Source organism: Dreissena polymorpha, unplaced genomic scaffold (assembly GCF_020536995.1).
Source record: "Dreissena polymorpha isolate Duluth1 unplaced genomic scaffold, UMN_Dpol_1.0 chrUn006, whole genome shotgun sequence".
NCBI lineage: Eukaryota > Metazoa > Mollusca > Bivalvia > Myida > Dreissenidae > Dreissena > Dreissena polymorpha.
Genome location: NW_026273320.1, coordinates 922,729 through 941,232, shown reverse-complemented (window position 1 = coordinate 941,232; position 18,504 = coordinate 922,729). Strand labels below are relative to the sequence as shown.

The following is an 18,504-nucleotide window of genomic DNA, read 5'->3' as shown; positions in this document are numbered from 1 at the left end:
TGGTTTCACTAACGGTAGTGTCTTCTTTACGACATAGACATATTACTCTGTCCGAGAAGTCATAATTAATACCGTTTTAACGAAGATTACTTGATATCATTAGCTGATAACCCTGTTTATGGGTTCTACTGTGTTGGGAAAATATATACGAACCTTCCCACCGCAGCTGCAAAATCAGCATACGATAACAGGTCAGTATTTATGACATTAAAACAAATTTTTTAAATAAAATTCATTTTAATTATTAAATACTTACCTGTTATCGGTAAGTCCCACCTCCCACCCCGCTATTCGATTAATATTTTTGTATATATATTGAAAGAATATTGAGGGTTGGTTACCGATTTTTGGCTAGGTTGCATTGCACTATGTTTAACCTGGCCTGTATTACGGTATTGAGGTGGCGGATTCCCAGTTAAAATTCCGGATGAGTTATTTCCCCTTGGAAAGTATAAGCATACGATAACAGGTAAGTATTTAATAATTAAAATGAATTTTATTTAAAAAATTTGTTTTAGTGTACATTTAAAAGAAATGTGTAGCAAAAAATGCATCCTTTGTATTTAATTTTTATGTGTTGATGTCATTTTTTACCTAGCAATATTATTTGAATGTTAATAATATTTTTTCTGTTCAGAAAATCATTTTTAAAAGAGATGTACTTTGAAGCATAAGTTTTATTATACAGTTTTCCATAAATGTTTTTCGTTAGATTTTGACAGAAAAAAACATGGTTTTAAATCCCATTGATGGCAGTAAATTCAGTTGCAAAAACAACTAGTTTGCCCTGCCTTTTTTACCATTTAAGGCTGTTCGACCAAGGATTGCAAGTAAATTAATTGATTGTAGTATGCATCCATGTGGTATTGTTTACCCTTGAAAAATATTCTTGTTTCCCACGTAGCAACTGACCAAACTCAAACCAAGATTGACCAATACAAATGGTCAAGCACCCAATCTTAATTGTCAAGTATATAGCATTCAAACTTTAATCCTTATCAGCTGGCACATCAAAATATGAGCCCAATTCTAAAAAACTCAGCTTAATGCATATGCGTAAAGTTTAAGCACAGATTAGCCTATGCAATCAGCACAGGCTCACCAGGGATTATACTTTCCATCTTGATTGATGTTTGATTAAAAGACACTTGTTAAATTAAAAATCCCCTATTAGTGGAAAGTGTTGTCCCTGATGAGCCTGTGCAAACTTCACAGGCTTATCTTGGATGACACTACGCACATGCCTTAAGCCCAGTTTTCCCAGACAGTGGATCATACTGTTTCTGTATGTCTAGGCTGTGTTCTGTGAGGACATACTGCGCGTGGTACAGACCTACCTCGATGACGAGGAGGAGGCCAGGGCTTACAAGAGGAAGGCAGTGACAGCTGCTAAAGGCATCTTTGCTAAGGTAGTTGAACTTGAAACTCAAACTTGTAGTATGTTTTATTTAAATTATTTAGAATTAAATTGTGGTTAATCAAATTACTTTTTTTTGTGGAAAGGAACACTTGCCGCGGGATTATTTTGACAGTTGTTCTATTGATTTTTGCTGGCCAACTCAAAAAGTTGTAATCATACTATCATGAAAAATGAAAATGTTTGAGGACAAAATATCTTGACTGATGTTGATAAACAGCCTGAAGCGATTATGAATTATGGCCATTGAGTCATAACAAAATTATGAACTTAAAATTGTCTGCTCTAAAACAGTGTGAAAAACATCATCATCAAACATAAGGATAATGTTTATTCGCATTATAACACAACCAAGTTTGATATCTAGCCAGATCACATGAATCATGCATGCATAATGGCCCTTAAATAAAAAGAATAGGTTAATAAACATGTCTGAACTCTTATTAAACTGTTAAAATAAATTTGACTGCAGCAAGTGGAGAAGGTGTTCCCTTGGTTCAATGTTAAGGAATGTCGCCACTGGTACAGCAGCAAGAGTTTCCCCAAGTAAGTTTGTTCAGTCTTTAATGAATACAAATATGTAAACATCTACAACTTCAAGAACTGTATAATTGCACACAATTTCTTCAATTCACTCATTTATTCATAGTTTATTGGCATTCTGCCTTTGGCCAAGAACATATGTACAAACGAAAAAATGACCAAAAAAAGCGAAAAGCTTGCATAAAAGCAAATAACATGTAATATTACGCAATACATATATGTGTAAACATGCAATCATACAGTAGATAAAAGATTCACACAAACAATCCAATTTTTTTAGCTTTAGATTATTTGTGCTGTGTATTTACTTTTAGCCCCCCTTCGAAGAAGAGGGGGTATATTGCTTTGCTCTCGCAGATGACCCCTATTGGTTTTGAGGTCACTAGGTCAAAGGTCACGGTGACCCGAAATAGTAAAATGGTTTTTGAATGATAACTCAGGAACGCATATGCCTAGGATCATGAAACTTCATGGGTAGATTGATCATGACTCGCAGATGACCCCTATTGATTTTGAGGTCACTAGGTCAAAGGTCAAGGTCACGGTGACCCGAAATAGTAAAATGGTTTTCGGATGATAACTCAAGAATGCATATGCCTAGGATCATGAAACTTCACAGGTAGATTGATCATGACTTGCAGATGACCCCTATTGATTTTGAGGTCACAAGGTCAAAGGTCAAGGTCACAGTGACCCGAAATAGTAAAATGATTTTCGGATGATAACCCAAGAACGCTTTTGCCTAGTTTTTTTTTTTTTTTTTTTTTTTTTTATAAGATGTGTCTCATGATTAATAAATCTCAATTCTATTTCAATTTAATATTGTCAAACATACTAAATGATGAAAATGAAATGAATATAGTGCAAACATGTACAAATGTTATAATGAGAGAGTAAGAAAAAAAATCCCCCCAAAAGCGAAACGCCGCAAAAATTCCCCCTCATAAGGGTAGCGACACTCCCCAAAAATTGATTGAGGGCCCTGCAGAAGCCGGCATCTATATTGAATGTAACCGGTGAATTCGCCGGTTGCCTGTGTTTCTGGAGAACACTGATATACATGCTTTGTACAATTTTGTGCACATGAAATTATTTAGTTCCTTAAAAGTTTGTGTTACAAATGTCGGTTGTGTGTTTTTGTGTCAGGTAGCAGGGTACTTTTTGTTTTGCTTTTCAAGTGTGTTAATTTTTATGCCCCCCTTCAAGAAGAGGGGGTATATTGCTTTGCTCATGTCGGTCGGTCGGTTGGTCCACCAGGCGGTTGTCAGACGATAACTCAGGAACGCTTGGGCCTAGGATCATGAAACTTCATAGGTACATTGATCATGACTCGCAGATGACCTCTATTGATTTTGAGGTCACTAGGTCAAAGGTCAAGGTCACAGTGACCCGAAATAGTAAAATCAGGCTTTCTACTGGTCCCTACTTGTCCCTACTTTTTTTTCTTAACCCTACTTTTCCCTACTTTTTTCAAAAATAGCCCTATTATCCCTACTTTTTCATTTTGCAAGTAAAATTAATAAAATGTAAAATGAAGGCTTACATGATTCTTCTTTAGATATTTTCAGAATTTCCATCCATTATGAATCTTTTGTAATGAGTACAGTTCAGATGTGTTTGGGGGATCACCTTGTGATGTCCATCCTTGAAAGCACCATGGTTCCTTGGCTAGTCAGTACAGAGTGAGACATACTGGTCTTTAGGTAAGATAATATCGTTTTACACTGTGAATTTTTTTTTTTTCCAATGATACTACTAACTGAGGGAACCCACAAATGCCATGCGGTGTTTTAAACCTTATGGGTTAAATTCGTAATTGCAGCTGCTGCTTTGCTTCCTTACAAAATACTTTTAAGTCTATATGTCAAGTCGCTTTTCTGAACTGTCATATTAATCATTAATAATTTTGTATGACACCACAAAAAAGGGAGGGGTGATTTGCCATTGTTTGTCTGTCCGTCCATCTGGCTGTCCATAGCCCAAAGTTTGTGTCGCGCAGAACTCAAAAGTATGACTGCTAGAGCCATCTTTCTGTAAATAGTTGTCCGCATGTGAACTTGTATACCTGAGTATTTTGATGCAAGTGTATCAGATATCTATGGAGTTATGGCCCCTGATTTAGCAAACGATAGGAATCTTTGTGACAGAGCCAAATTATAGGGGCATCTGTGTCCTATGGCAACTGCTTTGACCAGCCTTTCACTTTGTGTCAATACTATGTTGCAGTGACATACTAACAAATTAGATCCATACAATGTCCATTTTAATACTATAAGTAGTCAGTTTCACTAACAAAAAAATTACTCGTAACCACTCTTAATCATTCAATTTGTATATGCATTTGCGTTAAATGGCGGACATTTGTGTTTACTAAATTCTTTAAAACATTCATTGTCAATATTGGAAGTATTTTCGTTTTGAAAAAAATAAATAGTAAAAATAATGGATTATTGGCTAATGGATAGAATTGGAACATGCAAAGATCTATCAATATAATATGTTTTTACATTGTACAGTATACTAAAAATGTGAAAATCTTAAATTTTTCATTTCTTTTTAGACCTCATTTTAACTTTTTGTGCTCCGAGAATAGCAGTATTTTGCCCCTCAAAATGTCTAGAATTCGTTTACGGTCGGGGGGCTTTGCCCCCCTGGCCCCTCAACCAGGGCCTTGCCCTGGATCCACAAGGTTGGCGGCCCCCTTGATCCCCGGGCTAATCAGTTACTATTCCACATAATCCTTTGCAATCATAATGAAAATCCTGTATGGTCTGAAACTAATTTTGCTTAACCCTTAACTCCATGTATACTCATTTTAACACCTTAGCAAACGGAATAGACCTTAGTCTCTGTTTGCTTATACAATAATAATAAAAGTATAATTCTTCACTATTGCCTGTGGTGAGAAAATTCTTTGTTTTAGTACTAATGCAAGAATACTTATATATTCATAGTGGGTGAAGTTTGGTACATATTTATGGAGGAAAGGGGTAATACTTAGAGCTTTTGTACTTTGCTTTATAAGATGAACACTTTATGTTTTGAATGTCATGTTAATTATTGTATTCCATTGTGTTAAATGAGAAATAAAAATTTCAGGTGCCTGTATTTCAAGGATGGGCAGAACAAGGCATTCTCACAGCATCAGATGGACTAGGATATGTATCAATTTAACGTTAATTCAAGCTGAAAAATGGTAATAATTTTCTTATTTAGCCCTACTTTTTAACAGAAAAATCCCTACTTTGCCATACTTTTTGCTAAAATCTTGCCCTACTTTTGCCCTAGTTTTTTGTGGAGAGGCAGTAAAAAGCCTGTAAAATGGTTTCCGGATGATAACTCAAGAACGCATATGCCTAGGATCATGAAACTTCATGGGTAGATTGATCATGACTTGCAGATGACCCCTATTGATTTTGAGGTCACTAGGTCAAAGGTCAAGGTCACGGTGACCCGAAATAGTAAAATGGTTTCCGGATGATAACTCAAGAACGCATACGCCTAGGATCATGAAACTTCATGGGTAGATTGATCATGACTTGCAGATGACCCCTATTGATTTTGAGGCCACTAGGTCAAAGGTCAAGGTCACGGTGACCCGAAATAGTAAAATGATTTTGGGATGATAACTCAAGAACGCATATGCCTAGGATCATGAAACTTTATAGGTAGATTGATCATGGCTCGAAGACGACCCCTATTGATTTTCAGGTCACACAGTCAAAGGTCAAGGTCACGGTGACCCGAAATAGTAAAATGATTTTCGGATGATAACTCAAGAACGCATATGCCTCTTCTCTGGATATTGTATTATCAGTGATTTTTTTGCTTTAATTTGTTACAGCCTGTGCCATTTGAATTGGGGAAATTAGCGCGATAAACCCTGAAATTGGGAAAAATAGCGCGATAAACCATTAAATTGGGAAAAATTAAGCATTATAAATAGCATTATAAGTAACAGAAGTGGTATTGTTTTTAAGTGCATGTTCAGGGAGTTTTCTAGAAAAGGAGTCTGGTCAAATTGAGATTTTTTTAATCAATAAAAGTGGCAAGTTTGGGAATGATTTATGGACAAAAATGACTAAATTCAAGTTATATATTTTGTAAGATGTTTAAAAAATAAAGTTGAGACCTAGATTTAAAAAATCATAATTAAGTTATATGAGACTTCTTTCTAAAAAAAAAAAAAAAAAAAAAAAAAATGTTTTTTTTTTTTGGAAGTTGGGCTTTTTTTGGGAAATTTTGGTCAGATTTTTGGGAAAAAACGTGTATTTTTGCGATTGGGAAGCAGCCGAAAATCGGCTGTAAATTTGAGCAAAGAAAATCACTGATTATATCAACCAACGTCTTTTTTAAGACAATTGCAACTTAATTGAAATTTGCTCATTTGGAATCTAGAATTTACATATTCAATCAAGATATGCAAATCATTTGTAAAATTTTGAATATAAATGCAGTCTTTAATATAATTGATGAACATTATAAAAAGTAAATATTTTCTTCTCCACACCAGCAGTTGATTCTGTACCTAAGACATAATGAAAATATTTTTGAAATGGTATTTACAAGGGTGATTCCTGTATAATCCTCAATGACAAATTTGCATGTGTTTTTAACATACCTGTATGTATGTGCCATGTTTGGTCCTATGCTGATATGATTTTCTTAGACGTCTTGTGCTTCAAATTTTTATTTCCAGGTACTCAAATATAATCAATTAAATAATCAAGGAAAAGAAAGTAATGTATGCATAAAATTTGCGAGGCACCTGTAAATGCTTTCAGTCAGAGGATTCGAATGTGTTGTGTTGCAGGGGCATGTTGCCGGACGCCACCCTGCCACCCAGCACGGACCACACCTATGCTCAGTGGATAGAGAGGGTAGAGCCACCACGGTCACCCCAACCCTCCCCGTACAAGAAATTCAACGCAACTCCTGTGAAAAGATATATCCCATGTAAGGAGAACAGGGGTGCAATTTATTCTAATTTCGGCTTATTTTCTCCTTTTCAATGCCTTTTTCTGAACATATAGTTCTTTACTTTATAAAATTGAATTTATTTAAAAATTAAAGGCTTGGTAAACCTAATAAACCAGACAGAAATTTACTTTCTCTTTCACCAGATGTTCAGAAGATTGTGCATGTTGTATTCAACCTAAGTAAAAATTTACTTCTTGATGTGTCATTATAATTAAGTGCTTTACACATGTTCAATAGGAACACCTCAGTCTTGATTGGATGTCAAATAGAGGCATATCCCACTATTTATTAATGACAGGATTTACATGTTTACCTCTGAAAAATTAAAAATGTTTGTGTTTATAAAATTCTAAAACAGATTTATCATCATTATGTGCCAGATTTGGTTTTGAAAATGAATGTTGTTTGTGTTTATTGTGCATAATGAAATGAATGGAAATATTGTCTTTTGGTCATAATTTCACTAGGTCAAATGAATGGGCAGTTGTAATGAAATGTCCAGATTTTGACCTTAACTTGAGTGGTATCCACAAGTAATAAGATTGATGGACCAGCTTCTTTTCACAGCAGCAGTTTTTTAAATTTTGATGGCAACAGTCCAGCCGACCACCATTATTGTAGAACACTGCACCATTAAGCACTTAAGTTCATTATTAGAACTGTTTTTCAGGAACAATTGGAGGTTGTCATTCTGTCTTTGATATTTGTTCGGCTATAGCTTGAAATCCAAGACAACTGTTGTTGTTTATGCCTTTGCAATTATGTTTTTACTTGCTTGTTTTTGGCAGATGATGAAGATCTGGACTTAGGACAGCTGTTTGAAGGGGAGGATGAGAGACCGTGTATGTTCTGTCAGACATTTGGTGACCAAAGGGGAAATGTAAGTGTAGTCTTTGAGAGGCCCTGTATGTTCTGTAAAGGGACCACCGGCTATGGGGTCATATTTGCAGGCAGTTAACAATTTTAAAGGACGAATCACAAACGGCTGTCTTAGCAAAACTATGCTATTAAAATTTCTAATCAGAATAATGGATTTTTGTATTATAATTTGTATATAAAAATTGGAACTATGTTATTAAACTTTATGCAGTGATAGCTTAAAGATGTTGATGGAAATTTAGTATAGGTTTTATGACCACAACATTTTTTTATGCCCTCGGATCGAAAGATCGGGGGCATATTGTTTTTGGCCTGTCTGTCTGTCATTCATTCATTGTGTGTGTCCCAAAACTTTAACCTTGGTTTAAGTTTTGCGATAACTTTTGAAATATTGAACTTAGCAACTTGATATTTGGCATGCATGTGTATCTCATGGAGCTGCACATTTTGAGTGGTGAAAGGCAGCGGGTTTTTTTCCCCAAAGGGGAAAGGTACTTGTACCCCTACAATTGGGAATTTTTCAAGTCGTGAAATCTTAAAATTGGAAAAAAAACGTGGCGTGAAATCAATGAATTGGGAAAAATTCGAGTCGCAAAATTTATGAATTGGGAATCTTTAAAATGCATCTTAGCTATCAGTAGGGGCTATATTCTGCATCACAAAGCATTTTAAGCTCTAGGTTATAACAGAAAAACTACTAGTGATGATATTTTTACAATCATATCATGTCATGTGAAAATTGTTTTATTGCCACTTCAGTAGGAATGTGCCTGTCAATGGAAAAAAAATCTAGTGATTAGCATAATCACTGAGGTTGCATAAAAATAATATAAATAATTTTGTTTAAGCCCTTAAAAGTCTCACAAGCCCTGCAATGTCTTATGTGAGTAACGTTAAAAACTTAAAAAACAAAACAACTGAACTTGGACTGGTTTGAAATCTTTCAACAATAGACAGTGAGAATAGCCACACATAACCAAAATGAGTTTTTAGAGTAGAATGCTTAAACAACTATTTTCAAAGGTTAGTCTTATGTTATGTTTTGATTTTTTTTTTCAAATCATCAAATAAGATATTAAGATCATCTTCCATAAAATACTGATGTTTATGTTGTAAATAACTATAGTATTTTACAACATGTCTCATTATTTTTAATTTTATGTTAAACTTTTATTTGTTTACATCCGTATCCGAATAGTTTCTGTCAAGATTTGACACTTAAAAAACTATAGATTGATCGTAAGTAATATGACCATTTAACTCAATACGGTTACGTTTTTCTTTAATGTCAACAACAATTAGTGTTGAGAAAATTTATTGATGTAAGGAAGACTGGTCTTTGCGATGGAATTCTTTCACGGGAAAAAATCGCTCACTCGTTGCGGTTATGTAATCCAGTCACATTTTACACAACGGTTAGAGTAGCATCCCTTTGAAAAGTTTTGTTTACTTTCTACGCAATGATGTCCGGCGAAAATAAATGGCCAAAAATGAACGATTTCATAAAAAATATTTCCAGCGAAAATTAAAGGCACTGGCCATTGGGAACGGCACTTAGGATCGTTGGAACGGAAGATATGGAGATTGGGAAAGTGGGAAGCCTCCGGTAGGCTTTGGGAAATGTACCGTTCCCATGTACTAGTTAAAGAAGGGAAAAAAATGCTGTGAAAGGTCAAGGTAAAGGTCATCCTTCAAGGTCAAAGGTCCAAACAAATCAAAGTGGCGCATAAGGGGGCATTGTGTTTCTGACAAACACATCTCTTGTTTATAAATGGAAAATGTGTTGATAAGTAAAGGACACGGCATCCTTTGATTAATCGTTTACTCTCACAGCAGTGTTTTATTGTGGTATGCAATGGTTCAGGGCGCTGTAAAGTGGTTGTACTGCGGTATGATGGTTAAATATCCCAGTATCGTTATATTATGGTATGTAATGGTACAGGAGGCTGGACGGTTGTTGTACTGCGGTCAAGACGACTGGTGCCACATCAATTGCGCCCTCTGGTCTGCAGAGGTTTATGAGGATGCTGACGGGGCTCTGATGAACCTTGCTGAGGCCTTCTCAAGGGGGAAACAACTGGTAGGCATTTGGGTTTTATAATATGTGTAAATAAAACATTGAACCATAATAATAACCTCGGAGCAATGGGATTTGTAAAAGTAACTCTGTCTTATTGTTGATCAAAAAGCATAAACTGAGCTTTTTAATGGAACTTTTTCTGTCGTAAAAAAATCAGGGGTGCGTTAAACATGGTTGCGTATGGTAAAAAAGGTTATGTTTGAGTCCCGTGAACTTTGCTGTTAAAACAGTGCTGGATTTATGATTGTGACAAAAGTCCAGTTTTAATATTACAAACACTTTATATAGGAAACAACAAAACTTGCAAACAGTGAATTTAACTTCAGGGTTTTGAATTTGGGAGTTTTTTGTCCGGTTATGACCCACCAGAATTATCCTGGTTTGGCTAGACTTTGGAAACCCTGATCTTTAGGTACACACAATGCTGACCAATTTATGCATCAATGGTAGTTTATATTAAATCACAATTGTTATTGCATGTGATTCTGAATTGATTTGAATTGAGTCTTATTGGTTTGCTCCCTTTGATTAGTGTTTTTTTAAATTTAGAAATTCATAACTAAGCATCGCTTTCGGGGTTTAATGTCTGTGCCTCAAGTGTTGTCCCAGATTAGCCTTTGCTGTCCACACAGGCTTATCACGGACAACACTTTCCTCTTTCACAGAATTTTTATTTAAAGGATGTGTCTTGTAAATGAAAATCTAGTTTTAGCGGAAAGTGTTGTCCCGGCTAATCTGGGACAACACTTCAGGCACAGGCATTAAACCCTGTTTTCCCAGAGAGAGGCTCAAATCATTTTGTTATATGTTCAAGCGGTGTGATGTGTGTGACAAATACGGGGCAACTGTGGGCTGCAACACGAAAGGCTGCAAGTCCAACTACCACTTCATGTGCGCCCGACGCTCAGGCTGCCTTCTGCAGGAGGACAAAAAGGTCTTCTGTCAACAACACCTCGCCCATGTTGATGGAGAGGTGAGTGGGTAAATAGTACAAGTGGACAGAGAGGTGGGTTGGGAATGAGAGAGGTGGGTGTGGAAAGGGAGAGTTGGGTGGGGAACGGGAGAGATGGGTTGGGAATGGGAGAGGTTGGTTGGGAAAGGGTACATGTGGCATAGAGATGGGTGCGGAAAGGGTACATTAGGATGGAGAGGTGGGTTGGAAATGGGAACATGTGGACACTTTTTGTTGCAGAGTTATGTGCCATTAAAATAAGGTAATTAATTCAATATATCAACATGAAGCTTTTGTCTTTAAGTTTGGTCATTGTAAAGGAGTAAACATTACAATTTAGATATTAATTTAATATATTCACAAGTTTTGCAATGATTCATGGTGACGATAACAAAGCATAAGGCTATAAGCCTTTTTTGTGACAAACTTTAGTTGTTTGTGTGCAGGATATCAAACCTTGGTATACCTTGTTTACCATTTGTTTCTTCTTTTGACTTCTTAGGTGTTAAAAGATGACATGTTCAATGTCCTTCGCCGAGTGTATGCAGAGGACAATAATATCCGCAGTACTAAGAAGCGATGGGCCAAGGGACTTAATGTAGCAGATGTAAATGTTCTCGTTGGTAGGTTTTCACCATTAAATATTAAAATTTGCATGAAAATCTCCTTCCAAGTTTTTGCTGAAAGTAAGCTGTATGCGTGTTGGCCAACTTGCTGTTATTGTGTCTCTTAGCATTGAAGAGTTCAAGTTTGTCGCAACTTGCCCTGCTATGATTGGTATATTTTTATGAGCCGTGTCATGCTTAAATTGGTCATATGTTATTAGCTGGAAGCATTTCTGTTGACATGCTGCACATTCATGCAGTCTGGTCAGGCATCAGCTAATTACACCACGCAATCGAACGAGACTTTACAGCAGACAGGAAATATCCTGACCAGACTGTGCGGATACGCAGGCTGGTCTGGAGCTATGCTGGCGGCATATGGAATAAGGTCCATTATCGCTTGACAAAGGTCATGTTTGGTAGAAGCATTGACAGAGGCCTCCACTTGACTGTGTGGGAGAAAATGCAGGCCATGTTGATATTAGAAATGACATGACCATGATTTAATAGTATTTCAAACTTCGCAAGAGTTTTGAGCAACTGGATTAGGGTCTATACATTTTTAAGACCAAGGTTTACGAGTTTATACAAAAGGATAGCATTCATGATATGAACGTTTTAGTTGAGGGGAAAATAAGATTTTATTTAATCACTTTCATTTGTCAATGTTTTCTAATGCCACATTAAACACAAGGTTTGTTTTAATTTGGCATTAAAATCATTTTTTTTAATATAAAGTTATTGAACAAAAAGATATTGTAACCTGTGAGATAACTAAAATTTAAATCTGTCAACATTTTCAGGTTCTTGCTGTGTGGAAAGTCTAGGACGTCTAACTGATCTCTCGGACAAACCCAAGTATCTCCAGCCTGTGGATTTCCTGTAAGTCCTGCTAGTACATGTAATATATGTGTGGGACGCAAGTATGGTCATTCACTCATTAGAATTTTGTATTTGCATTTATTTTTTTCATTTGTATAAAGTGATTGTGTACTGACTCTTACACATTTCTAGCAAAATATAAACTGAAAATAAAGTAATGATTACAAACTAATATGATTAAAATTAGCAGACTTACTTTTAAAAAGGCAGTAATTTATTGTTTCTGTAATAGTTATTTTCTTACTAATTTTTACCAAGATGAACATTAAAAAAAAGAAAAGTACGATAAAAGTTTACTGTATATTTTGTTGGTAGTCCATGTTAAAATATATATAAAAACATGTCATTATTAACTTGTCTTTCAGAGCCACCAGGATTTACTGGAGCACAAAAGATCCAAGACGGCGATGTGTTTATACCTGTCGCATTGTTGAAGTGCGGCCTGAAACCCTCAAGTCCCCCACAGTTTCTATCAAAGACATAAGAATTGTTCATGACATGACACATCCAGACTTTGTGCCTTTGGAGAGTCTTGACTTGTCAAGTCTGGGAATTAATTTGCACCAATCTCTCAGTCGAAGGAAAGCTTCCATAATAGAGCTAGATGAATCTGAGGACCCATTTGTTGATGTTTCCCGACTTACAGAGGGAACTGTCTCAGATCCGAGTGGAACATTGTCTGCTGAAGAGAGTCTGAATTTTACATGTGATACAACGTGGAATAATACTGCGCAGTCAAATGTACAGGGATGTAATATCAGTCAGTTTTCCAATATAGTACCATCTACTGACACACTTAAACAAAGAAGAGCAAGTATTGGTGGTTTGCAATCTAGATCGTCACCTCAGACGGATCCAGATAAGCTCAGCGTATCATGGCCAAGAAGTAATTCACACAAGTGTACTGAACATAAACATGCACCAAATCTGAGTTTCCTCTCCCCAAAGACATTAAAACTATTGAATATCAAAGACCCAAGCCTTTACCAACCACCAGTAAATAATAATGCAGATGTATCAAGTCAAGGCCATGAAAAAAGTGCAGTTGATGATCTATGTCTGATTAAAATAGCTGATAGGCTCAATAATGCAGCAGCTCGCAGCAGTAAACGAACAGCTAATGGGCGCGATTCCAGATCTCCGTCAATTGAAAGGATTGTGCCCCCCTCTGTATCTCAGCCCTTTTCACCTATAGCCTCAGGAAGATTTTCAAAAGCTCAGTCAGTGGATAGAAATTCCCCAACTACTGCCTTCACATCTAAATTGATGGACCTACCCAATGCTCCGTTTTCTCCTAAATTTGCTATGTTTCCAAGGACTCGTTCTGCCTCCATGGACAATAAGTCAACCTGTGATACTATTGTAAAAGGACCAAGTATTTTAGAGCCATTAAATGATAACAACATAAGATGTTTGACTCGAGAAAGATCAGTGTCTGATCCTGTATCTCCAACACCAAAACCTGTTGGCTTCTCTTCACCTGTTGCTGGAAAATCAAACAGTGTTACTATTATGGAAAGTAAAAACGCTGGACAGAGTTTAGAAAACATACAAAATAAAAGTATGGATTTTAGTGTAAAATCTTGTTCGGAAATTAATGGCAGCTCTTGTTTAGGAGTAGACTCAAAATCGTCAGACACAAATTTTGACAGTTATGCAGAAGATGATGTTCTAGAAGTAAAGTTAAACAATTTAGCAGACGCTTCTGAAGCCAGTGAAATGTTTACTAGTACTGTTAGCGTTGTCTCTGAAAATCCAGTCGATGAGGCAGAGTATTCAGAAACCATTGTTGTCATGACAGAAAGTGGGGAAAGTTTGAGTGAAGAGGATGCTCTGAAAATAGCTGAGGAGTTGATAAACAAAGGGCTGAGCAACATCGTTGAACAAACTGACCAAGACATTCAATATGGAGACAATAGGTCTGGGTGTGATGATTTAGATATTGATGAAACTTCTGAAAAGGATACCAAGGTGTTTGATGGTGAACTAAGTAGAAAGACTTCAAGTCCTTTCATACCAGAAATGGCTGCCTCTTATAACCCACTTACAGATAAACATCCTGGAGTTATTCAGGAGAGAAACTTGTTGGGTAGAGAAACAATCCAAAGAAAGTTATTACCTGTTAGTATAACCCAAACTGTGAGAAACAGTAGTTCAAGTTCTTTGGAATCTGGGCCTGATTCTCTGTCCAATAACACATTAGAGCTTAATGCTCCAGATGAAGAAACTAAAGTAGTATTTAGTATTGGTGGAAATGAAGAGGAGCAGCATCTAAGCACAATTGTAGACGATTCTGATGATGATGTTGAAGTACTTGTTGTTGATCCGGTCTCTGATTCTGATAGTGATGTATTGGACATCACTGATTCTATTCTTGGGATAAGTACCCATGGGAATTCCACTGCAGTTATTTTGGCAGAAGATGAAAGTAATACATTTACTGTTCCAAATAATAACGCTGATAAGTCTGAATTAGACATTGTAAGTGGAATTAGAAAGCATGAAAACACATTTGAAAAAAGCATGGGCATCAGTGATATAACAGGTTTACAAAATAATGATGAAGTTGATGGAGACAAAAATGTAAGAATGGAAGGTAATGTTGAAGTCACAGAGATATCCAAGTTGGAAAACAAGCAAACAATAAATTCTTCGTGTCCTAAAGCAGTCAGGGGGTCAGAAAATGAACAAGTGGCAAATACAGAACTGCCAGTTTTAGATCCTATTGCCAAGAAAATAAAAGAAGAAAGCATTGCAAAGAGTTGTCCCGAAGAAAAGGGACCATTCAAATGTAATAATTGTAAACGTGAGTATCGAACTGAGTCTAGCTACCAGGTTCATGTTGAAAATTGTAACTTTTGTGTAAGCTCAAGTGATGATGATGATGATGAGGAGGAAAGTGAAAATGGTCATGAAGTTAACACTAAAAAAACTAATGGAAGAGTGACTCGATCTAACAGAAGAAATAGCAAACAAATTAAGACTACTTTAGATGAGGATCCACAAACAGTTGAGGAAACAATTGAAAATCCAAAGTCCAGGACATCTCTGAGACAAAGCACAGTTTGCCAACGAGTTGCACATGAAGTGGAAGAACAGAGAGTGAAGCAGGAAAGTAATGCACCTAAACGAAGAGGTAGACCATCTCTAAATAAAAATTTCAGTTCACATGAAAGAAGTAAGGATGCTGATCAAAGCTCATTGAGCGAGTCAGATATGAATTACACCTCCAAGGAGAAAATAATGAATACTAGAAGATCAGCTAAAGTCATTGCTGAAGAAGCTAATGATTCAGTTAAAACAAACAATGAAAAAGAAGGTGGTCAGTGTATGGTTAAAACTGAAAGAGACCGCAAGGTAAAAGACAAAGCAGTTGACAGAAGAATGACAAGAAGTAAATCTCAAGAATCTCATAGCTTGGAATCTGAACAAATCAAAGTGGAGTGTGAGTCAGAACATGTAGTTCTTGCAAATCTTGTCAATAGGAAACGTCATTTATCGAAGAATAGTACCGAGTCTGGTACAAGTAATATTGACATTGAGGTGCATTCGCCTCAAACAAAAAGGAGAACTGTTAAAGAATTGAGTGCTTGTGATTCTGAGGATGTATTGAATACATTAGAGGAATCATCTAAAGAACTTGCAGTTAATGATTCTATAGGAGAAAGACCGAAGAAAAGAGGAAGGCCTAAGAAACATACCTCTGCAAATCCAAAAAATGCAGATGGTCAAGCTGATGTGAAATGTAATGTTGATGCTAAAATGGATGATGTGGGCAGCTCTGAATTTGTCAGAGTAAACAATACAAGCAGTGAAATTAACACTCAAGCTATCTCAACATTCTCTGGTATGGAAAATGATACTGATAACAAAGGTGAAACGATCATTGAATCTGACATTTCTTTTTCAAAATCTACTGATTCCAATGGGTCAAAGAAAGATTTGAAGGTTTCAGAGAAAAGTCAGTCCGGCACAGGAGATGGGAAACATACATGTAACTCTGGCTGTGAACATGAAAGTGAGACTGAGGAATTAAGGACCAAAGACAGTGATTCTGATGATGCAATGCAGATCTCTGACACTGATAAAATACCAGTACAACCAGATCAAGAAATGAATCATGTTGCTCAAACAGATGCCCGAAACACAAGTTTTGAGGCCAATACTGATCTGACTTCAGTTTCACCCAATCCTCGGGAAATGAAGACCATTTCTCCTTCAAATCAAAGTTTACCAGCAGCTGTTTTGAAGTTGTTAAAAGAGGGACACAAAGTGGTTATCAGAAATCCTAAATTAAATAAGAACTTTTTGTGGCAAAAAACTGAGAACGGCTATATAGGAAAACCTTTTGACAAAGAACTGCCTTTGCAGTCAAATATAAAGACTAACAACAGTGGCACTAGCAGTAAGGAAACTGGTTTGACTGGTCCAGCTACTGACGTAAGTAAAGCTGCTGATGTCAATAAGCAAGTTCCATCATTTTTGGGACAAAATATGTCAAGTCCAAAACAGATGGGCTTAACAAATCAACAGCAGGCATCTAATAACCAGTTAATGAACAATATTACTTTTTCTACTTTAAACCAATCAGATGTGAAGACACAGGCGAAATTTGTTGTTGAAAATATTCAAAAACTAATAGAGCAGAATAGACAAGCAAAAGTGGCCTCAACCACTAGTAATACAGTACCTGTTTTTGTTAGGGGTGACAGTTCAACCCCGATTATGGCTGCGGAGTATATAGGTGGTATACTTATCTCTCCTTCGAAAGCAAACTACATACTCGATGATATCAAGAACACCATCCAATGTACTGCTCCCATAGCAGACCAGACCATTCAGAATACTCTCCAGTTTCAGCAACAATTTGGTTCTCCACCATTGAATAACATTCAGCAGAGTCCTCCTAGTTATTCTATTCTTTCTCCACTTCAACAGCAATATCCCATCATGAGTCAGCACTTCAACGGTGCTTTAGATTTTCAGGGCAGTGGCTTTCCAACGTATTCAACAGGATTGACCAATATTCAGACTGGTTTTGCAAGTGTTCAGCCAGGTCTGTTTCAGACTGGTTTGAACACCATTGCAGTTTCTAATGTGCAAATTTTCAACCAGTGTGGCATGCAAACTCAGAATTCAACCCTACAAGCAGCCATATCTCCTATTCCAGTTTTAAACATGGGCTACATCAGTGTTCCAATATCCAGCATATCCACACAGCAAGTGATAAATCAGCCCTCTCCAGTTCTAAATCAGAGTAATGCATTCAGACCTGGACACGTTCCATTTAGTTTTGCAACAGTGGTCAACAGTGGAAATGGACAAATGACCCCTTATATGTCTTCAGCTGACCAATCATTGTCCACAGTAACTACTGTTACTAATGCTTCATTGTTGCCAACTGTGTTGCAGAATATCATGTCAAAACCTTTTAGTGCCTCACCGATATCTACAGTATCTTTAAGTCAGCATACAAATTTACCGCAATCTGTTTCCTCTCACAGCAGTGTGCATGGAAATCTTCATTCCTACAACAGAACTCAGTCTGGGTCTGTGAAAATGTACGACAAAATTAAAAGTCTGTTATCTAAAAGACGATCTCTGTCAACAAGAAAAACCTACACAAGTAAAGAATTGAAAAGAAAATCTTTTGTGAATGTTGCAAAGGTCCTTGACAGCAATGGAACTCCAGTGATTACTGTTAAAGATCACAATACGGCCATTGACACACCTGTAGCTACAACATTGTCAGCCAGCAATCAACGCATGTCCTGGCCAAATAAACTGGAAATGCTGAAATTAAAACGAAAATATGTGGACCAGAATTTACTTAAATCCCCGACCAGACTAAAGAGGAAATACAAGAAAAGGAAAAAGATGGCAGAATCAACATTACCAGATGGCAACTCTAGAATTTCTGCCCCACATTATGGTAGTAAGTAAACTTTTTGCATTTTCTGCTTGATTTCTACTTATCAATTTTTGTGTCTGATTCTACCATGATACTTACAGTTAGATATATGTTTAATCATTTAATACGTTACCTTAAAGTGAAACAAGCAAAGGTTATATGAAAAAATATCAGCCTTGCAGGCAAGCAGACAGTGATGATCTGTCAACAGGAGACCACATGTTAGAAATCCTAATGTTATGATACTTTCAGTGT

General features: G+C 36.5%; 1 protein-coding gene across 1 annotated transcript in view; it reads left to right on the top strand.

Annotated features, from left to right (window-relative positions):
* Window positions 1-18,504, top strand: part of LOC127863382 (uncharacterized) — a 70,007-nt gene that overhangs the window by 40,341 nt on the left and 11,162 nt on the right. The window contains exons 19-27 of the mRNA XM_052402893.1: window positions 1,296-1,409; window positions 1,890-1,963; window positions 6,774-6,916; window positions 7,729-7,820; window positions 9,762-9,899; window positions 10,714-10,872; window positions 11,354-11,474; window positions 12,260-12,338; window positions 12,704-18,273. Of these exons, the coding sequence (XP_052258853.1) occupies window positions 1,296-1,409; window positions 1,890-1,963; window positions 6,774-6,916; window positions 7,729-7,820; window positions 9,762-9,899; window positions 10,714-10,872; window positions 11,354-11,474; window positions 12,260-12,338; window positions 12,704-18,273 (6,490 nt within the window). The remainder of the gene's footprint in view (window positions 1-1,295; window positions 1,410-1,889; window positions 1,964-6,773; window positions 6,917-7,728; window positions 7,821-9,761; window positions 9,900-10,713; window positions 10,873-11,353; window positions 11,475-12,259; window positions 12,339-12,703; window positions 18,274-18,504) is intronic.